The 24,908-nt window shown below is 43.2% G+C and overlaps 1 protein-coding gene across 4 annotated transcripts in view; it reads left to right on the forward strand.

Annotated features, from left to right (window-relative positions):
- Window positions 1-24,908, forward strand: part of gtf2a1 (general transcription factor IIA subunit 1) — a 54,631-nt gene that overhangs the window by 16,579 nt on the left and 13,144 nt on the right. For 2 of the 4 annotated variants that reach the window (XM_033027564.1, XM_033027563.1), the window contains exons 2-9: window positions 1,435-1,536; window positions 3,891-4,101; window positions 6,366-6,448; window positions 9,854-9,944; window positions 15,200-15,348; window positions 17,583-17,687; window positions 20,286-20,612; window positions 24,251-24,340. In XM_033027564.1, the coding sequence (XP_032883455.1) occupies window positions 1,435-1,536; window positions 3,891-4,101; window positions 6,366-6,448; window positions 9,854-9,944; window positions 15,200-15,348; window positions 17,583-17,687; window positions 20,286-20,612; window positions 24,251-24,340 (1,158 nt within the window). The remainder of the gene's footprint in view (window positions 1-1,434; window positions 1,537-3,890; window positions 4,102-6,365; window positions 6,449-9,853; window positions 9,945-15,199; window positions 15,349-17,582; window positions 17,688-20,285; window positions 20,613-24,250; window positions 24,341-24,908) is intronic. The other 2 variants (XM_033027565.1, XM_033027566.1) reach the window with 2 other exon arrangements.

Genomic DNA, 24,908 nt, shown 5'->3' on the forward strand with positions numbered 1-24,908 from the left:
ATCATAATCAGTAGCATCATCATACTCCTCAGATTGTAACCAATAAGCAACTCTGTATACCTTGTTTTTCCTCAACTTTTCAACTTTGGCATTGTAAACTACAAGTGTTTGGTCTTCAAACCACGCATGACATGCCTTTCTGCCCACTACTTTCCCATTAAGAATGTCCTGTAGATCATCACATTTGGAGTAGTCCAAATTCGGATAATCTCTGCGAATGCTGTCTAGATCAGTCTCTTTTGCTGGGCATTTGGATTGACAATTTTGCATTTCTTCTTCGGAGACATCTGTTTAAAATGTCAAGGAAAAAAAAAACGCACTGATCAGCATTAATAGAAACAAGTTATTATTTGCAGTTTTAGAAAAAAAGGTAGAAATGATATAGTTAAACGTTAAAACAAATAGTAAATACCCAACATAAAATTCATGTTCATCAGTTTCATCAAATCAATTAAAGTTATCTAATCAATTAAATTCATCTAAATTCAATTACTAGATCTAAACATCTATCGATTTCTTAAGAAAACTGATCCCATTCACACAAGAATTCACAATATAACATGATTTTTAAATCTCACTTTGTCATGAATTTATATGCCTAATGAAAGGAATTTAATGTTTAATTCCCATAAATTAATCCAGAAACATCCACTCTCAAGATAATCAAAATCATTATTTTTTGCACAATACATCTGACCAAAACTGTACTGTGGATATTTAGTATGAAAATATTGATCATGGATGGACAATAACACAAAATATAGATGATTTAGATATTCTTATGACATGATTGTGCAAAATAAATTTTAATTTGATTATCTTCAGAGTGGATGTTTCTGGAATGTGATCGATTGGAATGTTGCCGTTGCCATAAATTTAAGCCCCTATCGGCAGGCAAGACACGGCCGATTCATATGTGGGCCTAAATAACATTTTTCGCATCCTAAGATTAAAATGAAGCCAAAAAGCAAAATAATATGTTAAATAAACGACATACCTTTTGTTTTGTCCTGATATTGCGATTGTGATGTTGAAGGCATTTTTAGTCGCGTTTAAAATTCAATCCAGCGACGCAATGGTCCAGCAAATTTTTTTTTTAAACCGGGAAGGGAACCGCGTACGATTTTTCTTCATCAGCTAGCAGCCCGAGGAAATCCCTCTCCGACAACCAATACAAACCTGCATTTTAATCTCTCCCCACTCCCCCAAAGCCTCCGGAATCGCACGCACATGCAGTGGCAGATCTACAGCACCGCTGATGGTAGGTTTTGTAGCAACGCCATGATTGAATAGCAGAGTATACTTGATGGGCCGAATGGCCTCATTCTGCTCCTATCACTTATGAACTTTGAGTAGCTAGTATAATATTTGTAACCAAAAATATGACCAGTTTCACCCGTTAATCACCTCTTTTATTTTGCTTCATTTTTTCAGCCTAAACTCTACAGATCAGTGATTGAAGACGTGATTAATGATGTGCGGGAACAGTTCCTTGATGAAGGAGTGGATGAGCAAGTCCTTATAGAATTAAAAACGGTAGGTCTTTTAGTTAAAACCCAATGCCCGTTTTCAGGGTAAAACTAATTATAAAAATGAATGAACAATGTAAATTTAATTTAGTTTAGATTTTGGCGATGATCAGTTCCGAAGGAGCCTATTTCCGTGCTCTAAAGTTGAAGGTAAAGTCTAAAGTCAATTAAAAATATTAACGATTTAAGGCGTCATAAAATTAGGTTTCTTTTCCTGGTCTCTTCCGTATTCACTGTTTTACTGCCATTGCTTAAATCCTTGGATGAATTTTTGCATCCAAACTGCGTTGTAACATGATTTAAGAAAATGATTGCAATTTTTGGTATTTTCTCATCTATGTAGAACCTTTGGGTACTTTCCCACAGGTGTTTTACCAATCATGGCAAACGGCGAATAGCTATCAAAACGGACATGTAAGGACTGTTCTCTCTGGCACCCCCTTCTTTCACCACCAACGCGCGTTCCCCTCTTATTGTCACGTTCCTGTGCATGACAGGGGTTACAACTTCAACTTCTCACCATCTGGTACTGTACCCTGGGGAGACAGAAATTTACTTGTACCACTTTCTGTTTGGTATATTTCATTATAGTTTAGCCTCTGTTGCTTTTGAGAGACCAAAGACAATTAGACAAGTGCATGGGTAGGAAAGGGTTTGAGGGATATGGACCAAATGTGGGCAAATGGAACTAGCTTAGATGGGGTATCTTGGTCAACATAGACGAGTTAGGCAAAATGGCCTGTTTTCGGTGATGCATGACTCTAAATGCAGATTGATCCCCCCCCCCCCCCAACCTTCAAGTCACATCACTTTAGTTCTGTGCTCCATTCTGACCTCTCTGTTCTTGCCTCTTGTGCTGTACCAGTAAAACTCAATAGAAAGTCAAGTCAGTGCACGCCACCTTTCAACCAGGCATATGACAGTCTAGTGAACTTGGCACTGAATTCAACAACTTTAGATGATGATTCTGCTTGCATCCACTTGCACCTTTTGTTAGGTTGACCTTTTATTTCTCTTCCGCATGCCATCCCTTTAGTATTGAATCCTTCCTGCATTCCACTTCTTTCCTTTTGTTCTCTCCTCCCCTCTGTCCTTTTTCTGCTTCTTCGACCATTCTGATAAGAATGTTAACTGTGTTCCTTTCTCCAGAGATGCTCCCTGATCTGTTAATCGTTTCAACCGTTTGTTTTTATTTCAGATTTCCAGAACATGCTGCATTTTGCTTTGATTTGACAGTCTGAACCTGCCCTTTTTAAAAAATGTTCTCTCTTAACTCAATGAGATTTTTTTTTGTAGTTGCTGCTGTTCTTACAGCAGAAGATGTGGTGGTTTGACTGAAAGTTTGCCCTTTCTGTTGACATTTTAATCGTGTTTTAGGATTATTGATGTGGTTTTCGAAAGGTAGTTTTGTTGTCTTATCTACCTTGAATTATGGTCACTGGTATTTCTAATCTTGTTGTGGTCAATCTCAGCAGCAGCATTTAAATGTTAATGATTTATTTTTGCCAAGGTTAGGGATTGCCTGTTTTCAGTTGCAGGGACACAATTATGGCACAGATAATGCAAATTAAATGTTCTATTTTCTGTAAAGTATGTGCCACTGTTTCCACCTTAAGTGTACCCCACAACATCATTCCAATTGGGCAGACTTTAAAAAGCCTGTCATTCTAATTTGTTACAGTATATCTTGTAGTCAGTTTCGCAATTGTTTTTTTGTTAGTTTAGTTTATTGTCATGTGTGCTGAGGTACAGTGAAAAGCTTTTGTAGAGTGCTAGTCAGTCAGTGGAGGAAAGATAACATGATTACAATCGAGCCATCCACAGTGTGCAGATACATGATAAACGGAATAACATGAATAACGTTTAGTGCAAGTAAAACCATTAAAGTCCGATCAAAGATAGTCCGACGGTCACCAATTAAGTAGGTAGTAGCTCGGGACTGCTCTCGTTATTGGTAGTTTTGTTTAGTTTAGAAATACAATGCAGGCCCTTCGGCCCACTGATTGCACGTCGAACAGAGATCCCCGCACATTAACACTATCCTACATACACACACTAGGGACAATTTAAATTTTACCAAGCCAATTAGACTTCAAACCTGTACATCTTTGGAGTGTGGGAGGAAACTGGAGCACTCGGAGAAAACCAACATGGTCACAGGGAGAATCTACAAACTCCATACCGACAGCACCCGTAGTCAGGATTGAACCCGTGTCTCTGGCGCTGCAAGGCAGCAACTCTACCGCTGCGCCACCATTCCCGCACGGTAGGATGGTTCAGTTGCCCGCTAACAGCTGGGAAGAAACCTATAGCAAAAATCTGCTGCTTGTTGGATTTTCACTGCTATTTGAATTGTTTCAGCTATGGGAGAACAAACTAATGCAGTCAAAGGCTGTAGATGGCTTCCACTCCGAGGAGCAGCAGATTTTAATTCAAGCTCAACAGCAGCAGCAACAGCAGCAGCAGCAGCAGCAACACCACCACCAGCAGCAGCAGCAACAACAGCAGCATCAACATCAGGCCCAGCAGCATCAACAGACATCGCAAGTGCGCACCATCCCTGCTAATTCAGGTACGTTACCCCACCGTACCTTACAAACAATGTTAGTCGGGGACGTTTGCAATCTGAGATTTGGGCATATTTCACAGTGCGTAAATAAGGAGGGTGCATGATATGAGTTTTATGAAGGTCCGAAGAAGGATCTCGACCCGTAACTTCACCCATTGCTTCTCTCCAGAGATGCTGCCTGTCCCGCTGAGTTACTCCAGTTTTTTGTGTATCTCCTGAAGCGTTTAGTTTAGTGATACAACGTGGAAACAGGCTCTTCGGCCCACCGAGTCCGTGCCGACCAGCGACCCTCGCATCTTAACACTATCCTACGCACACTAGGGACAATTTACACTTATACCAAGTTAATTAGCATACAAACCTGTACGTCTTTGTAATGTGGGAGGAAACGAAAGATCTCGGAGAAAATCCACTTGGTCACGGGAAGAACGTACAAACTCTGCACAGACAGCAACCGTAGTCGGATGTGAACCCTCCCCCCCCCCCCCGAGTCTCTGGCGCTGTAAGGCAGCAACTCTACCACTGTGCCACCGCATCGCCATTTTAGAAATGGGTTTAATTAAAGTACATGGATAGGAAAGGTTTAGAGGGATATGGGCCAATTTTTAAGGTTTAGAGGGGTCTGGGCATTTGGGACTAGCTTAGATGGGGCATATTAGTTGGCATAGATTAATTGGGCCGAAGGGCCTGTTTCCGTGCTGTATGACTTTATGACTCCAGAAGACAAGGTCTCGTCATTTGCTCCTTTCAATTTTTGGGCCACTCCTGTGTCAGCTGGTATTTTCCCTAACTTTAGTTTGGTTTTGAGACACAGCATGGAAACGAGCCCTTCAACCCACTGAGTTTGCGTCGACCAGCAATCATCCGTACACTAGTTCTATCCTACACACTAGGGACAATTTACAAAAGCCAATTAATTTACAAACCTGCACGTCTTTGGAATGTGGGAGGAAACCCCACGCGAATCACTGTGACCCGGGGAAAACCCGCGCGGTCACAGGGAGAATGTGCAAACTCCGTACAGACTGCACCCGTAGTCGGGATCGAACCTGGGTCTCTGTCGCTATGAGGCAGCAACTCCGCTGCTGCCCCACTGTGCCATCGTCTTGGTCTGAAGATTGATGGCGAAGGTTCCATACCAGGGACCTGAGCAGCTAATCGAGATTCATACCTTCAGCGCTCTATTGAAGATCTGCATTATTGGATGAAACATTAAAATAAGGTCCTGTCTGCCTTTTCACAGAGTCTCGCAGCACAGAAACAAGTCATTTGTCCCAATTGCCCATGATGACCAAAATGCCCAACCTACCCTAATCCCACTTGCACATGTTTAGCCCATATCCCTCTAAATCAGGGGTTGGCAACCTTGTTCTGCATAGGGACTGCATGACTGTGAGCGGATGGCCGGGCCACATCTACCACGTGTACACATGGATCCCGCCCCCATCCCGCCCCGGAAGGCAGGCATCAAATCACGTGTTCACAGAAGGTAGACAAAAATACTGGAGAAACTCAGCGGGTGAGGCAGCCTCATGCAATCTTTGCATGTCTCACCCGCTGAGTTTCTCCAGCATTTTTGTCTCCCTTCGATTTTTCCAGCATCTGCAGTTCTTTCTTAAACGTGTTCGCAGGAGGTGCCCGGCCACTGCTCGGGGCGCTCGGCGGGCCAGATGATTATGGTTAAAAAATCCGTCTGCGGTCCGGATGATTTAGGGTTACCGGCCGCATTCGGCCCGGGGACCGTAGGTTGCCGACCCCTGCTCTAAATGTTTCCCATCCATTCAGTTGGTTTTAAAGATTCAATGCCACTATTTAAAAGAGGTTCTTCATGGTAATATAGCCGGCATTCTAGGCACCCACCACTCTGTAAAAAAAAAAGAAAAAGAAAAAAAAACTTGCACCCTCCCATCTCTTTTAAACTTCCCCCCTCTAACCTCAAAGTTATGCCCTCTAATCATGAACATTCCCACCCTGGGAAGAAGGGCAGAAGAAAAGTAACCGTTAGTTGGTCTGTGAATGTTAATGTATACAGATTAGTTTATTGTGAAGCTAAATTCTTGGTAGCTCTCAATTCTTTCATAATTATTTCATAAAGTGTTCTTGGAAAAGACCATGACTTAATTGTCTTCGGTTTTTTGTGGGAGCTCCTTCGATGTTTCTGCTGGTGTGATATGTGTGACTTTTCAAAAAAATAAGGATCACCTGTATCACTCAGCTAGGAATCATATTTGCAAGTGCTAATTGCATTATTTCGCTTTATCCCGTAGTTTTCTCATCTTCCCATAAATCAGGACCGCAAGTTATTATGCAAGATGGAAAACTAATACAGCATTTGAATCCAACTGGCATGGTAAGGATATTCTTTTGCTGATTCTGTGTCAGTTTTATTGACCATTTTATTTGCTAATCCGGAAGGGATTTGGTTGTTGGTGAGATACAAACTGCACAAACTGTCATTATTCATCGGGCGGGGGGGGGGTACCATTCTCATCCTTGTTCATTACTTAAAAGTTTCTCGTAGCTTCAATCTTTGTGGGAATTGATTTTGTGTTGCTGCAGCCTTTGTGTAATTCCGTGAAAGTTTATAGCTGCCCATCGAGTGCACCTTTTTCATTGATTTTTGCATTCTGAAAGCTGTCAGCTTCATAATCTGGACACTGATCAGTTCTGCATGCTCTTCCGGTTACTGCCACAAAAGGGCGCACGTCCCCAGTTGTCTGCCCTTAAAGTTGTATTAGCTTTGGATTAGAAGATGCGTAACTGCCAACATTTCTAATTTGTTTATGGAAATAGTGAATGCTGATCTGCCACAGATGCCAGCTGCTCCGATTTCAACTTTATTTAAAAGCATGTGGGAAAAGAACTGCAAATGCTGGTTTTCACGGGAGATGGACACAAAATGCTGGAGTAACTCAGCGGGACAGGCAGCACCTCTGGGGAGAAGGAATGCGTGACGTTTCGGTTCAAGACCCTTCTTCAGACTCTTCAGACCAGTTCTGAAGAAGGGTCCCCACCGAAAACGTCACCTATTCCTTCTCTCCAGAGATGCTGCCTGTCCCACTGAGTTACTCCAGCAGTTTGTGGCTGTCTTTATTTAAAAGCTGCTGTCTACAGCTCCAGAGGGTAATCTGGTGGATTGCTCCACAGCTGTCAAAGGTTACAGGGAGAAGGCAGGAGAATGGGGTTGAGAGGGAAAAATACATCAGCAATGACCAGATGGGCCAAATGGCCTATTTCTGCTCCATAGAGGCTGCCGCACACGCTGAGTTTCTCCAGCATTTTTGTCTACCTTTGATTTTCCAGCATCTGCAGTTCCTTCTTCAATTATTTCTGCTCCCATGTCTTATGCTCTTGAGAAGGTGTTTATTCTCTTTTATATGTGTCTTTTACAATACTGCCCACAAAAATGTGACAAATGGGGTCAAATTTCAAATTCCTTCAAAAAAGTTGACAAGCACTTTATTGGGTTCATGACTAACATAGTATCAACAACAAATATAAGAAAATATAGCATATTGATGGCAAGTTTCCGAAAATGGCATTAGCATACACAAATGCATTTTGTGTAACGGTTGCCGCGTGGTGTCCACCAGTGACCTGGTTGGCACAGTAAGTGCACGTATTTCTTATTCCTTTCTATGTTTATGAATACCACATGGAACAGTAAAATTGCAAACACCGTTTCCACTTCATTCACCTGATCATTTAGTAGAATACTGCATCCATCTGAGTGGACACCGCAACTCACGTTACATATTATACACACAAACGTACGTTGCGATGGACACTAAAAGGTTTGGTGTCCCAGATAACGAACGTTACATTATTAGCGAGAACCAAGCATTTTCACCAATGTGATCACAACGGTACATTACCTTATGTGTTTGAGCTATCGATGGCCGATTGATTTGGGCTGATTTTTTTAGTAAGTAACATTTCTCCGTAACGGTCGTTGCAGAGTTTCCCCAAAGTTGACACGAAGGAATGAAGTTAGCGACTTGGTCCGTACGAAAGGTAAACAAGAGACAGTGTGTTGCCAAATTGAAGTTTGGCTCAGTTTCTTAGTTTTGATGACCGATTAATGTCCCCAACATTTTTTTAATTGATTTAAAAAAGTTGGAAAATATATCGTAAACGGTCGTTGCGTTTTTGACACCAAGGTGTTTTCGATATATTAAATTGGAAAAAAAATAAAAAAATTGACTCCATCGCTACTACCGTACCTCGTTGGGTGTTTGAAAAGCATTAATGGTTTGGAGCCTCCATGATTTAACTTACGGACGTACCGACCCCGACAACGGTCGTTGTGACAATGGACACCAAGCACCGTTACAGGATCTTTATTGTACTGTATTATCTTTATGTTACTGTATTTTTCTCCTGATATTGATGAAGATATTTCCCTAGATCATTATCAAAACGTATATGTATGAGGGGCCAAACGAAGTTTATTTATGAATTAAATATTCATGACTAAATGTGGCAGAGGTTTTAATGTCACACTTTTGGTGTCCAAAATGGTGGGAAGACGATGAAAATTTGTCTATTATGAAAAAAGTTTTTGATTTTCGGTCTTGAAGTTATCTAAGTTATATCTGTTATTTCTAAGGTTTCACATGTTGGGTAGATTTTTGTTAAGAACAGTGTATTGGTGTAAAAAAGTGAACACTAATCTTGTTCGTCAAAAACTCTCCAGTATTGTAAAAAGACACATATAAGGAATGTGGTTTTGAAACCTGCTCCCTTTCGTTTGATAGCTATGGGGAAACTCCTTCACTTTTCAATGTTGATATCTTGACTCTACAGATAACCCTTGTTATAACGGACCATGGGGGGTGGGGGGGTTGGGGGGATGGTATCCACTTTTGCCGATTGTCTGCTATAACCTACTAAGGCGGTTTAATATGTACCATATTGGAAAAACAGGCAGTAAACATAAACTAAACAGGACACGGTGGCACAATGTATAAATATACCTTTAATAAAATCTGACAATGTGCACTTTAACCACAAATCTCAAATTGTGGAGTACAGAGGCAAATAAATAAATGATGGGTCTTTGTCCCAAACATTATGGAGGGCTCTAGATAGATTCTTGATTAGTACGGATGTCAGGGGTGATGGGGAGAAGGCAGGAGAATGGGGTTAGGAGGGAGAGATAGATCAGCCATGATTGAATGGCGGAGTAGAATGGCCTAATTCTGCTCCTTTGACCTAAACTAAGAAATATTACAAGATAATATCAGCGTGAGAATAAAAATATCCTTCAGGCATGCCTCTTGCACACATTAGTGTTAATCGTATAAAAAAAATATTGCTTAGCACTACAAAAGTGAAAATCCTTCTTTCGCCACAACATAAACGTATACGTCACCGCAACCAATGTGTAAAATGACCTGTGTTTTTGTACCATGTGGCTAAAGGGACCTCTAAAGGACCAGGGACCACTAAAGGGACTTCTTTTTGTGATTGCTTTGTTTGATCAGTTTAAATTCTGAGATTTGAATCTGTGGAATTCTCTGCCACAGAAAGCAGTGGAGGCCAATTCACTGGATGTATTCAAGAAAGAGTTAGATATAGCTCTCAGGGCTAAAGGAATCTAGGGATATGGGGAAAAAGCAGGGTACTGATTTTGGATGATTAGCCATGATCACATTGAATGGCGGTGCCGGCTCGAAGGGCCGAATGGCCTACTCCTGCACCTATTGTCTATGTTTCTATGTCTATGTTTCTATTCTTGCTATTTCTTTTGCAGAGCGCAGCTGCCACCGCGGCGACTCTGGCATTACCAGCTGGCGTCCCAGCGCCCTACCAGCTTTCTAATGGACCAATACTAACAAACACAGGTAAAGCACGTCCTAGCGCAAGGCTTTTGTTTCCTGGTTACAACAGAGAAAGAGGCCATTCAACGTACCAAGGCCATGCAGCTCCCAGCATGTTGTCGGGGCAGTGTGGAGACAGCCATGAATGCCAATTATCCCAGAAACGTCACCAATGTCTGTTGCCATAATTCCCTTTTACCCACCAGTAAAATGAGTGAAAATATTCTCAGTGCTGCAGTGTTGCACGTACTTTGATTCTACTAATAGCATGGGATTCCATTAATGGACATATGTGCAGGAAGGAACTGCAGATGTTGGGCTACACCGAAGATAGACACAAAATGCTGGAGTAACTCACCGGGTCAGACAGCATCTCTGGAGAAGAGGAATAGGGGACGTTTCGGGCCAAGACCCCTCTCTAAGACTGAAAAAGGGTCTTGATCCGAAACGTCATCAATTCTATTTCTCCAGAGTTGCTGCCTGACCGCTGAGTTACTCCAGTGTTTATTTTTAATGGACATATGTTGCTGTTATCGGACTGGTCGGCATGAACGTGTTGGGCTGAATGGCCTGTTTGCATGCTGCATGGCTCTGTGACTCTATATATTCATCTTTTTTTTGGTTTGCTTGGACATCATTGGAACTTGAAGACGCATTAGAAGGTGGGATTCTTTACATTGGAGAAGGCGCTGTAGTCTTCTTGCCTTTGCAGAGACAGTGACACAAAGAAAACCCATGCAGCCCACAGCTCCCTGCTGGCTTTCATTAGGAATCATAAGACATACGTGCAGAATTAGGCCATCTGGCCCATCGAGTCAGCTGCACCATTCGTTCGTAGCTAGACCTCCCGGTTGCTAAACACTTTAATTCATCTTCCCATTCCCACACTGACCTTTCTGTCCTAGGTCTCCTCCATTGTCAGAGTGAGGCTAAACGCAAAGTGGAGGAACAGCAGCTCATATTTAGCTTGGGCAGCTTACAGCCCAGTGGTATGATATTGATCTCTCTAACTTCAAGTAACCCTGGCATTTCCTCTCTCCATCACTCCCCAACACAAGTCACACCAGCTTCTCCTTTTCACCCAACACACAGTTAACAATGGCCTGTTTTCTTTATTATCGTTACTTTTTTGCAAATCTTTCATTCATTGTTCTATATCTCTCTATATCATCGTCTATATCTCTCGTTTCCCTTTCCCCTGACTAGTCTGACTCGACCCGAAAGGTCACCCATTCCTTCTCTCCAGAGATGCTGCCTGTCCCGCTGAGTAACTCCAGTTTTTTGTGTCTATATCTTCGGTTTAAACCGGCAGCTGCAGTTCCTTCCTACACATTCGATAGTGGCTGATCCACAGTGCCCTCCATAATGTTTGGGACAAAGACCCGTCATTTATTTATTTGCCTCTGTACTCCACAATTTGAGATTTGTTATAGAAAAAAATCACATGTGGTTAAAGTGCACATTGTCAGATTTTATTAAAGGCCATTTTTATACATTCTGGTTTCACCTTGTAGAAATTACAGCTGTCTTTATACATAGCCCCCTTCATTTCAGGGCACCATAATGTTTGGGACAAATGGCTTCACAGGTGTTTGTATTTGCCCAGGTGTGTTTAATTGCCTCCTTAATGCAGGTATGAGAGAGCTCTCAGCACCGTCTTTTCTCCAGTCTTTCCATCACCTTTGGAAATTTTTATTGCCGTTTATCAACATGAGGACCAAAGTTAAACATAGAAACATAGAAAATAGGTGCAGGAGGAGGCCATTCGGCACTTCGAGCCAGCACCGCCATTCATTGTGATCATGGCTGATCGTCCCCTATCAATAACCCGTGCCTGCCTTCTCCCCATATCCCTTGACTCCACTAGCCCCTAGAGCTCTATCTAACTCTCTCTTAAATCCATCCAGTGACTTGGCCTCCACTGCCCTCTGTGGCAGGGAATTCCATAAATTCACAACTCTCTGGGTGAAAAAGTTTTTTCTCACCTCAGTCTTAAATGACCTCCCCTTTATTCTAAGACTGTGGCCCCTGGTTCTGGACTCACCCAACATTGGGAACATTTTTCCTGCATCTAGCTTGTCCAGTCCTTTTATAATTTTATATGTTTCTATAAGATACCCCCTCATCCTTCTAAACTCCAGTGAATACAAGCCGAGTTTTTTCAATCTTTCCTCATATGACAGTCCCGCCATCTCAGGGATCAATCTCGTGAACCTACGCTGCACTGCCTCAATCACAAGGATAAATTGTGCCAATGAAAGTCAAAGAAGCCATTATGAGACTGAGAAACAAGAATAAAACTGTTAGAGACATCAGCCGAACCTTAGGCTAAGCAAAATCAACTGTTTGGAACATCATTAAGAAAAAAAAGAGAGCACTGGTGAGCTTACTAATCGCAAAGGGACTGGCAGGCCAAGGAAGATCTCCACAGGTGATGACAGAAAAATTATCTCTATAATAAAGAAAAATCCCCAAACACCTGTCCGACAGATCAGAAACACTCTTCAGGAGTCAGGTATGGATTTGTCAATGACCACTGTCCGCAGAAGACTTCATGAACAGAAATACAGAGGCTACACTGCAAGATGCAAACCATTGGTTAGCCGCAAAAATAAGATGGCCAGGTTACAGTTTGCCAATAAATCCTTAAAAGAGCAACCACAGTTCTGGAAAAATGTCTTGTGGACAGATGAGACGAAGATTAACATATCATAGTGATGGCAACAGCAAACTATGGAGAAGAGAAGGAACTGCCCAAGAACCAAAGCATACCACCTCATCTGTGAAACATGGTGGTGGGGGTGTTATGGCCTGGACATGTATGGCTGCTGAAGGTACTGGCTCACTTATCTTCACTGATGATACAACTGCTGATGGTAGTAGCATAATGAATTCTGAAATGTATAGACACATCCTATCTGCTCAAGTTCAAACAAAAGCCTCAAAACTCATTGGCCGGAAGACACCCAGCAACTGGTGATGTCCATGAATCCCGGGGGGGGGGGGGGGGAGGGGGTTAGGGGGGGCTATGTATAAGCACTGCTGTAATTTCTACATGTTGAAACCAAAGTGTTAAAAAATGGCCTTTAATAAAATCTGACAATGTGCACTTTAACCACATGTGTTTTTTTTTCTATTACAAATCTACAGTTGTGGAGTGTAGAGGCAAATAAATAAAGGATGGGTCTTTGTCCCAAACTGTATTTTTCCCTCTCAACATCATTCTCCTGCCTTCACCCACACCATCCTGGCCACACACTCATCTCCCTGCTACCTTCAGGTAGAAGGTACAGGAGCCTGAAGACTGCAACAACCAGGTTCAGGAATAGCTACTTCCCCTCAGCCATCAGGCTATTAAACCTGGCTTGGACAAAACTCTGATTATTAGCAACCACTTTCTGTTATTTGCACTACCAGTTTATTTATTCATGTGTGTATATATTTTTATCATGGTATATGGACACATTTATCTGTTTTGTAGTAAATGCCTACTATTTTCTGTGTGCTTAAGCAAAGCAAGAATTTCATTGTCCTATACAGGGACACATGACAATAAACTCACTTGAACTTGAACTTGAACTTCTCCCTGTAACCTTCGACGCTCTCTCTAATCAAGAACCTATCAATCTCCGTTTAAAAAATATCCAGTGGCTCGGTCTCCACTGCTGTCTTGTGGCAATGAATGCCACAGATTCACCATCCTGTGGCTAAAGAATCCTTTCAGCTCCACCCCTTCTCCTTTCTCTGTACTTCTGTAGCTTGTTCTCTCTCACTCGTTTACAGTAAGTAGACGATTAATTTATATCCCTTGGTCACTTATTTTTCGTGTGCCGTCAATTTTGTTACATGGTGTGATGACTTGTGGAGAACCTATTTTTGATTTTTTTTTAAACCATTGCACTATATTTTGTAAATGTATCATAATTTAAATAACATTTTAAATGGTCTAATTGTAGCAGCACTTGGTGTGAAAGGGCGGGTATGGTTGGATCGGCACTGCACCGAATGTTTTTAGTTCACAACCAGCTAACTAATTTGGTAAATTCAGGTGTCCTCTCTCCTCATCCGAATCCACCTATCTCAAAGAATGGATCGACTGGACTTATATTCACTGGAATTTACACGGATGAGAGGTTATCTTATAGAAACATATAACATTCTTAAGGGATTGGACAGGCTAGATGCAGGAAAAAAGTTCCCCATGTTGGAGTCCAGAACCAGGGGTCACAGTTTAAGAATAAGCGGTAGGCTATTTAGGACTGAGAAGAGGAAAAACAATTTCACCCAGACTCGGTTGTGAATCTGTGGAATTCTCTGCCACAGAAGGCAGTGGAGGCCAATTCACTGGGTGTATTCAAGAGAGAATTAGATATAGCTCTTAGTCCTAACGGAATCAAAGGATATGGGGAGAAGAGGGTACTGATTCTGGATGATCAGGCATGATCATATTGAATGGCGTTGCTGGCTCAAAGGGCCGAATGGCCTACTCCTGCACCTATTTTCTATGTTTCTATGCGAGCTCTTGTCCCACCTACTTCACTCGCCTCATTATTGCATCTCCCCTCCACACTTTCAGTACAGAGAAAGGATTTCAACCCAAAACGCTGACTATCCATTTCACTGAACTGATGCTGCCAGACCAGCTGAGTACTTCCTGCTTCAAATTACAGTATCTGCAGTCTTTCATGTGTGTCATTGTGAGACGTTTGAAGGAGCGCTATAAAGTTGGAAGGTTTCGCCAGGTTGAAAGATCTAGGGAAGGAATTGCAGAATAAGGCATTGGCAGCTGCAGGCAATGATAGAGGGAGGAAATAGAGGCTGATCAAGTGGCCAGAATTGAAGGACCACATAGATCACAGGTCGGTTGTAGGCCTGGGAGATATATGTACATCTGAAATAACTGAAACAGACACAGAAGTCTACATATTGTGCTTTATGATCCCATAAATCTCCACCTGCTTACAAATTTACATTGTAAATATTACAATTAGAAACTTCATGCATATTTTCCACTTAGCTGTCTACGTTACGAGACACAAGGAACTGCAGATGCTGCCGTACAAAAAAAAGACACTAAGTGCTGGAGTAAGTGTGGGTCAGGCAGCATCTCTGGAGAACATGGACAAGCGATGTTTCAGGTCGACATCCAAAACGTCATCTATCCATGTTCTGCCTGACCCGCAGAGTTGCTCCAGCACTTTTATGTCTTTCACTTGACACGGTTGTAACTTGTAACGCTTTCACTTGTAACTTGACCAATTATTCTTGTTTCTCCACAGGGCAACTGCTGCAGTTTGTACGAACCCCGAATGGGGCCCACTACTTCATTCAGCCCCACCAGCAAGTTGTACTGGCACAGTCGGTCACTCAGCAACAGGTCATTCAGCAGATGCAGTCCGGCAGTGTGCAAGCACCTGTTATACAGCAGGTGTGTACAGCCCAATACTTCTATGCCAGAATAACTCAATCAACGGCAACAGAGATGTGTAGGGAGGAACTGCAGATGCAGGTAGACACAAAATGCTGGAGTAACTCAGATGGGACAGGCAGCATCTCAGGAGAGAAGGAATGGGTGACGTTTCCGGTCGAGACCCTTCAGTCTCGACCCGAAACGTCACCCAGTGCTTCTCTCCAGAGATGCAGCCTGTCCCGTTTAGTTACTCCAGCATTTTGTGTTCCTGTCAACAGAAAACTGGACCGAAAAAAGAATAGGCTGAAGCCACAAAATTTATTTTTGCCTATCCTATAGAATCCATAAGATAGCCCAGAATATCAGCATTATAAAGGAAAGAAAAATAATAAAATTTACTCTAAATTTTAATCCTTACTTATTTTACATTTTAATAATTTTACATTATAATCCTTAATTATTTTACATTTTAAGGCTTTTGTGAAACGCAACAGAGAGCTACAAAATTTCAACTCATCACTAAGCCCGTTCCATAATTTGACTCCCAAAAATGAGACACATCTATATTTTACATTGGTTCTCACTTTACATGTTTCAAAAATACACAACCCTCTTAAATTATAATGTCCTTCTCTTGATTTAAATGTTTTTTGAATACTAACAGGAAGGCTTTTATTCCTAACTCGGAAAAATATTTCTAATGTGTTTACATGCACAATATCCAAAAAATTTAAGGTACCAGACTTTATGAATAATGGATTTGTAGTTTCACGGTAAGAAGCTTGATGTGTTATTCTGATAGCTCTTTTCTGGACTTAATATGGAGACACAGAGTGCAGATGCTGAAATATTGTACAAAGCAAACTGCTGGAGAAATTCAGGAGGTCAGGTAGAGTCTGTGGAGGGAAATGGACAGATGAAGTTTTGTCTCGGGACCCTTCATTAGTTAGTTTTTAAAAGGGTCTCGAAAATGTCTTCTTACTCTTCAAAGATGCTGTCTGACCTATTGCATTCCTCCATGAGTTTGTTGTTAGCGTTAAATTAAAAATAAATAAAGCTGTATTGGTCTTTGTGAATGGCAATCTTTTTAGGTGCCTGAAGTGTTATTAAATTATATTTGCACTGAATAATTTGGATAAGGTTTATAATTTGCAACAATGGAATAAATGTGATTCTCTCGCGCTCGCTCGCTCTTTCTCTTGTTCTCTCTCATTCCCTCTTTCTATTTCTCTCCTCTTTCTCTCTCTCTTTCTCTCTTTCTCTCTCTCTCTCTCTCTTTCTCTCTCCGCCTCAGGAGATCTCGCTCTCACGCTCGTTCTCTCTCGCGCATAACTTCCACTAAAAGCTCTCATTCTCTCATCTCTCTCTCTCTCTCTTCTCTTCTCTCTCTCGCTATCTCTCTCGCTCTCGCTCTCGCTCGTCGCGCTCTCTCCTCCTTCGCTCTCACCCTACTCGTTATCCGTTCCTCTCTCTCTCTCTCTCTCTCTCTCTCCCGGAACGTGAGAGAGAAGATCTCCCCTCTGAGAGACGAAGAAGCTCTCCCTCTGAAGAGAGCCTCTCTCTCTCTAGACTGAAAGAGAAAAAAGAGGAAAATAGATGAGAAAACTCCCCCCTCTCCCCCCTCCCCCTCTCCCCTAGAATACTCTCGAGAGAAAAGAGAGAGGAAAAAGAGAAAGGCGTCCCCTCTTTCCCTGAAGATGAGAGAGCTCCCTCTCTCCCTCTCTAAAGAAGAAAAAAAAGGAATCATTTCTTTCTCAGAGAAAAAAAGGACCCTCTTTTCTGAAGCTCCTCCTTCTCTCTCGAGCGTCGTCCTCTCATCTCTCTCTCTCTCCATCTCTCTCTCCTCTCTCGAGAAAAAAGGACTCCCGAGCGCTCTTTCGCGCACCCTCGTCAGAAAGAGTAGAAAGAGAGAGCGTTGCAAGAGCGCGTCTTTTCTGGGGAGAGGAGAGTCGAGAGCGATCGAGAGACAGGAGCTCTCTCCCTCAGAGCGCGAGAGAGAGCGGGAGCTCAGAGAGGGAGAGAGAGAGCGAGGTCAGGTAGACTCGAGAGAGAGAAAGAGGAGGTAGCGTTAGCTCTCTCTCTAGAGAGTTCTCTTCTCTCTCCTCGTCGTTTCTCGCTTCAGTGTCTCTCGTTTCGGCTTTGCTCTGGAAATCTACTCTGTCTGGCTTTTCTCTAGCTATCGTTCTCTCTCTTTCTCTCTCTCTCTCTCTCTCTCTTTCTCTCTCTCTCTTTCTCTCTCTCTCTCTCTGCAGATGCTAACTCCCCTGGCACCGGGAACCATCCCTCAGCAGACTGGAGTGATCATTCAGCCCCAGCAGATTCTAGTTGCTGGGAGTAAAGTTCCTTCGAATGCACAGGTACACTTTTCATTAATAGAATAGATAGGCAAAATGATAATGTAGCTTCCCCCTGTGGTTTCCATTTCATCTAAACCAATCTTAAGCTGATTTAATTAGTTTCATGTCAGACGAAGAAATGGCTGGGATAAAGCAAGGACTAAACGCCATTTGAACAGGTACTTGGTGGATAGGAACGGTTTAGGGAGATGGGCCAAATGCGGGCAGGAGATATTAATGTAGACGGGGCATCTTTGAAGGCATGGGCAAGTTGGGCCGAAAGGCCTGAGGCCATGACTCTGGAACCATAAGAAATAGGAACAAAATTAGGCCATCGAGTCTGCTCCTCTATTCAATCATGGCTGATCTATTTTTCCCCTCTCAACCCCATTCTCTTGCCTTCTCCCCTTAACCATTGACAATGTCCCAGCTGTAGTGCTGAAGCCTTTCCCTTCAGAACAATTCATGTCTCCAGCCAAATTATTTTGAGTTCAGTTCAACAGTGGCATTGTGGAAAATCGCCCAGCCATATCCTGTTCAGATAAAGCAGGACAAATCCATTCTGGCTAATTACCTCTCGGTCATCTGAAAAATATCCTTGATGGTGCAGTCAAGTGGCACTCGCTCTCCAAAAACCTGCTCACCAGTGCTCACATTGGGATTCGGCAGAGTAGCTTGGCTCCAGACTTCTTCACAGTCATGGTTCGAACATGGACCAGTAATGTGAGATCCAGAGATGAGATGAGAATGACTGCCCTTGACGTCACGGTAGCATTTGAAGTGTGTGATCAAGAAGCTCTTATGAAACAAGTTAATGGGCATCAAGAAGTGGTTACAATGACAACATTTAAAGGGTGCTTGGACTGAAACCTGGATGGGAAAGGATTGGAGGGATATGGGCCAAGCACAGGCAAGTGGGACTGGTTCAGTTTAGCAACTTGGCTGGCATGGATAAATTGGGCCACGGGGTGGGTTTCTATGTGTAGGAAAGAACTGCAGATGCTGGTTTAAACCGAAGATGGACACAAAATGCTGCAGTAACTCAGCGGGACAGGCAGCATCTCTGGAGAGAAGGAATGGGTGACGTTTTGGGTCGAGACCCTTCTTCAGACTGATCTCTGCTGTATAGCTGACTATCACAAACAAAGATCATAAAAAATTAATAGGTCCGGGCAAAAGGAACTTTATTAAAATAAATTATATATACCTTCTTGCAGTTTTTTTACATTTATCTGCAGAGTTGATAAGTGCGACCAGTGTGTGTTACCAGTTTAGTTTATTATTATTATCGTGTGTACCGAGGTACGGTGAAAAGCTTTTTTGTGTGCTATCCAGTCAGCGAAAAGACTATACATGAATTTCAATCAAGCTGCCCACAGCGTACAGGTGCAGGATAAAAGGAAAAACATTTAGTGCAAGATAAAGTTTAGTTTTGTTTATTGTCACGTGTGCCAAGGTAAAGTGAAAACATTTTTTGCGTGCTATCCAGTCAGCGGAAAGGCTATACATGATTACAATCAAGAAGTCAGATTAAAAATAGTCCAAGGGCCTCCAATAAGGTAGATGGTAGGTCGGGACCGCTCGCTAGTTGATGACAGCATGGTTCAGATACCTGGTAACAGCTGGAAAGACACTGTCGCTGAACCTGGAGGTGTTCGTTTTCAAACTTCCGTACCTCTCGCCTGATGGGACGGGAGAAGAGGGAGTGACTGGGGTGAGACTTGTCCTTGATTATGCTAGTGAACAAAGAGACTAGTAATCAAATTAATAAGAGTCTATTAATCAAAATTAATGCGCCAACTGACCACAGTGTGAGGTTATGTGGCCTCCTTTACAATTTTGCAGTTAAATATATTTATAGAATGGTCTTTTATTGTCACATGTACCAATTAAGGTACAGTGATATGCAAATTACCATACAGCCATACGGGAAAAAAAAGCAACAAGACACAAATACATAAAAATTAACATAAGCACCCACCACAGCAGATTCCCCACATTCCTCACTGTGATGGAAGGCATAAAAGTCCAATCTTCTTCCTCTTTATTTCTCCCGCTGTTGGGGCAGTTGAACCATCCGTCGGGGCGATCAAAGCTCCATGGTAAGGGGGGTAGAACCTCCTGCGGCTTGGAGTTCCCGATGTCGGTCTCTGACCGGAGATCGCGGGCTCCGTGGTGTTAAGTCCGCAAGCACCCACGGTTGGAGCTCCGAGGTCGATCGCTGGCAGAGGGATCGCGGGCTCCGCGATGTTAAAGTCCCGTAGGTTCCCCGCGGTGGAGCTCTCAAAAGTCGGTCTCCATCAAATACCGCCAACTCCTCGATGTTAGGCCGCAGTGCAGACGGAGATACGATACTGAAAAAAATCGCATCTCCGTAGAGGTAAGAGATTAGAAAAAGTTTCCTCCAACCCCCCCCCCCCCACACACACACATAAAACGAGCTACAGAACACAAAACATACATTTAACACATACTATTTAAACACAAAGAAGGAAAGGACAGACAGACTGTTGGCGAGGCAGCCATTGATGGCGCCACCTGGTGGAATGGGACACTGACAATGGAAAACTATCAGTTTATGCAATGAAAAGTGACCGTTTTATTAATGATTTTTTTCAGGTGATGCAAGCCACCACGGTTACGGCAACTCCTCCCACACAGGTGGGTCAGACCAACAGCGCTGCCCCAGTTCAGCAGCAGCAGCAGCAGCAACAGCAGCAGCAGCAACAACAACAACAACAACAACAACAACAACAACAACAACAACAACAACAGCAGCAGCAGCAGCAGCAGCAGCAGCAGCAGCAGCCACCTTTAGTCATGCAAGTAGACGGGTCTGGGGACACCTCTTCTGAGGAAGACGAGGATGATGAAGAGGACGAGTACGATGAGGAGGAAGAAGAGAAAGAAAAGGAGGAGGTCGGAGAGGATGGACAAGTTGATGAGGTAACGTGTAGGAAGGAACTGCAGGTGCTGATCCTGCCTTCAATCATCCGCTCTCTAAATTTAAAACTGTATATCTACGGTTTAGTTTAGAGATACAGCGCGGAAACAGGCCCTTTCGGCCCACCGGGTCCGTGCAGACCAGCGATCCCCACACATTAACACTATCCTTTACCCATTAGGGACAATTTTTACATTTACCAATTAACCTACATACCTGTACGTCTTTGGAGTGTGGGAGGAAACCGAAGATCTTGGAGAAAAGTCACGGGGAGAACGTACAAACTCCGTCCAGACAGCACCCGTAGTCAGGATCAAACCCGGGTCTCCGGCGCTGCATTCGCTGTGAGGCAGCAACTCTACCGCTGCGCCACCGTGACCGCTCTGTTGGGTTGGGTTACTGTTGTGATCATTGAACTGTTGGGTTCAATGATCACACTATCCTGGCTCTTAGCTCTTTGATAGTTGTGGGAGAGTAATATGTCTAGGAAGGTACTGCAGATGCTGGCTTACACCGAAGATAGACACAAAAGTGCTGGAGTAACTCAGCGGGACGGGCAGCATCTCTGAAGAGAAGGAATAGGTGACGTTTCGAGTCGAGACCCTTCTTCAGGCTTACCTCTCCCCTGACTCTCAGTCTGAAGAAGGGTCTCGACCCAAAACATCACCTATTACTTTTCTCCACAGATGCTGCCTGGCCCACTGGGCTACTCCAGCTTTTTGAGTCTATCTTAAGTTGAAGAAGTAATATGACTTGCTTGTGAAGTCCCATTCCAGAGCAGAAGGTGCACTACTGACTCTTCAATGCAGCATCGAAGGAGTGGAAATGCCGTGTTTTCAAACTGAATAGTTCCGGGGTGTACTCTATGGGGAGTGCATAAATACTCCAGGCCACTTAGATGAAAGGGAGTGGAGTTACCTTGATGTCCCAGCCAATATTTAATCCTTAATCAACATTACAAAAACAATTGTTGCGCTGCTGTTGTGGATGGTTGTTGTGCTCCAGTTTGTGGGCACGTTTCCAATACTGTAACCTGACTAGGAATATCCCTCAAGTATTTCATTGACCCTAGAGTGCTTTGAAATTCCATTCTCGCAGAGTCAGAGGGACTGGGCACAGAGACAGGCCCTTCGGCTCACCGAGTCCACACTGACCATATAACCATAATGTAATAAAAGGAAACTGCAGATGCTGGTTTATGCCAAAGATAGATACAAAATACTGAGGTAACTCAGCGGGTCAGACAGAATCTCTGGTGGGTCCCGACCTGAAACGTTGCCTGTTCATTTCCTCCAAAGATGCTGCCTGAGCCGCTGAGTTACTCCCACATTAAGAATGAGGGGTAAGCCATTTAGAACGGAGACGAGGAAACACTTCTTCACGCAGAGAGTTGTGAGTCTATGGAATTCTCTGCCTCAGAGGGCGGTGGAGGCCGGTTCTCTGGATGCTTTCAAGAGAGCTAGATAGGGCTCTTAAAAATAGCGTAGTCAGGGGATATGGGGAGAAGGCAGGAACGGGGTACTGATTGGGGATGATCAGCTATGATCACATTGAATGGCGGTGCTGGCTTGAAGGGCCGAATGGCCTACTCCTGCACCTATTGTCTATTGTCTATTGTGTTTAGATATCCGACTATTAACCACCTGTTTTTGCACAAATCCCACATTCATTCCATTTTGTTTAATTTTCCCTACGTTTCCATCAACTTCCTTCAGAATCTAACACTCACCTGCACACCACGGCCAATTTTCCTGCAGACCTGCATACTTTTGGAATGTGGCGGGGGGGGGGGGGGGGGGGAAACGTTGCCTCACAGGGAGAATAATAATTCCATACAGAGAGCACCCAATGTCAGAATCAAACCCGGGTGTCTGGCACTGAAGCAGCAAAGCTACGAGCTTCGCCACTGTGCAGTTCATGCCATCAAAAGGTGCCACAGCCATGCCAATCGTTTTCTATCATAATTCTTGTGACAATATGACATTATCAAAAAAAGATATCCCTTTGTCACTGGACACCTGTTTAAAATAATCTGAAACTTGGATGGTTTTGATTTGTTGGCCAAATCCCTCAAGCTGAAAAATAGGCATTGTGAATGTTGTAATTTAGAGGAGTTGATAGGGGCAGAGGGTCTAAAAATAATGCTGTGTCTCTTTTCAGAATGGTTGTTTGGTTCTGATTGAAAAAACAGATTGGAAATGAATCAAAACACACATTTTTGTCATTTAGGAACAGACATGTAGGCAGATTATGGAAAGATATAAAAACAAACAGTTTTTATAGTGGGTGACTTTAATTTCCTCAATATTGACTGGGCCTTCTTCAGTGCGAGAGGCTCAACTGAGGCAGAATGTGTTGGGTGCGTCCAGTACTGTTTCTGGGAACAGTATGGAGGTAGTCCAACAACAACAGAACAACATGAGAGGAATAGATCGGGTAGGCAGGCGCACAGTCACTTGCCCAGAATTGGGCAATTGCGAACCAGAGGACATAGTTTTAAGGTGAGGGGGGGAGCAAGATATAATAGGATCCTGAGGGGTAGCTTTTTCACACAAAGGGTGGTGGGTGTATGGAACGAGCTGCCGGAGGAGGAAGTTGAGGCTGGTACTATGGCACCGTCTAAGAAACATTTAGACAGGAACATGGATAGGACAGGTTTAGAGGGATATGGGCCAAATGCAGGCAGTTGGGGCTAGTGTGGGCAAGATGGGCCGAAGGGTCTGCTTCCACACTGTAAAGTCAAAGTCAATTTTATTCGTCACTCTAATGAGCCATACTAAACCATGTATTGGGAAATAAGACTGGTCAGGTGATTGAGTGTTCAGTGGGAGCATATTTTGGGAGCAGCGATCGCAACTCTTTAATTATAAGGCCAAGTCTACATGATGATGATGAAATAGATTTAATAGGTGCTATGGCAATGTTCCATTATCAGTTTCGTCTACAGGGTAAAAAAGTCTTGCCAAGCTTTTAAATTGCATCTTGAACATCGAAGAAAACGATCAACTTTTCATATGTGTAATCAGACCAAAAACTGATAATCAACCAATGTAGCATTTTTAAGGAAGTTAAATTTGGGTATCGGAGACGTCAGGAGGGGAATTCAAGACCACAGCATTGGAAACTGAAATTACAGTTGTTAGTGGTTGTGGAGAGAAGCAGGAATTTGAGTTGCTAGATTGTAGCAATGGATATTTGTGATAATTGCAGGGCATGGGTTCTTAAGTTTTAGAGATACAGCGCGGAAACAGGCCCTTCGGCCCACCAGGTCCACGTCGACCAACGATCCCTGCATATTAACACTAACACACACACACACACACACGCACACACACACACACACACACACGCACACACACACACACAGACACAGACACACACACACACACACACACACCAATTTTAACATTTACCAAGCCAATTTACCGACAAACCTGCACGTCTTTGGAGTGTGGGAGGACACCGAAGATCTCGGAGAAAACCCACGCAGGTCAAGGGGACAACATACAAACTCCATACAGACAGCACCCATAGTCGGGATCAAACCCGGGTCTTTGAACATGCCTTTGTTTGTTACTATATTTAAGCTTGGATGATTTGCTTACACTGATTGTTTATGGGTTCACTAATTCTCTCCTAGGAGCCATTGAACAGTGAAGATGATGTCAGTGATGAAGAGGGCCAAGAACTCTTTGACACGGAAAATGTTGTTGTGTGCCAATATGATAAGGTGAGAACGTAAAGAAGATCGTAGAGCTTTGCAGTAGGCAACGTGCTTGGGTCTTTTTTTGAAAATGACACTTGTAAAAGTTGTGAGCCTTAAATATTCCTGAGTTACACATGTCCTATGGGAATGATAAGGATAATGGCCATACTGAACTCAAGTCGCATCAAGATGTCCCTGTGTCAGTAGCTCCATGGTTGATGTCTCCACCTGCATTGAGCTGAAATAAGTATTCTTACGTGAACCATCCTGCAATAGATCTAGTGTAGGGAAAAAAACTATTTACCCTTTGCCTAAGTTAGCCCTCTGAGATTTCCCAGAATGGCCCTTGATATCTGACAATAAACAGAGCTGGGTCCACCTGGATCAGATGGTTAGGGTCCATTCCTTGAGTAGATCAGGAATGATTGACCTGGGCTGAGTTTTTGGCTTCCCATCGCCTAATCATGCAGGTGGTTTATGGAGACCCAAGTCATATGGAGAGGCATTTTTCATCGTGTAGTTTGAGACTTTAGCCACAAGGTAGTAGAAACATAGAAAGATAGAGCACCTTTGATCCAGCACCGCCATTCAA

This window comes from Amblyraja radiata, chromosome 9, assembly GCF_010909765.2.
Source record: "Amblyraja radiata isolate CabotCenter1 chromosome 9, sAmbRad1.1.pri, whole genome shotgun sequence".
NCBI lineage: Eukaryota > Metazoa > Chordata > Chondrichthyes > Rajiformes > Rajidae > Amblyraja > Amblyraja radiata.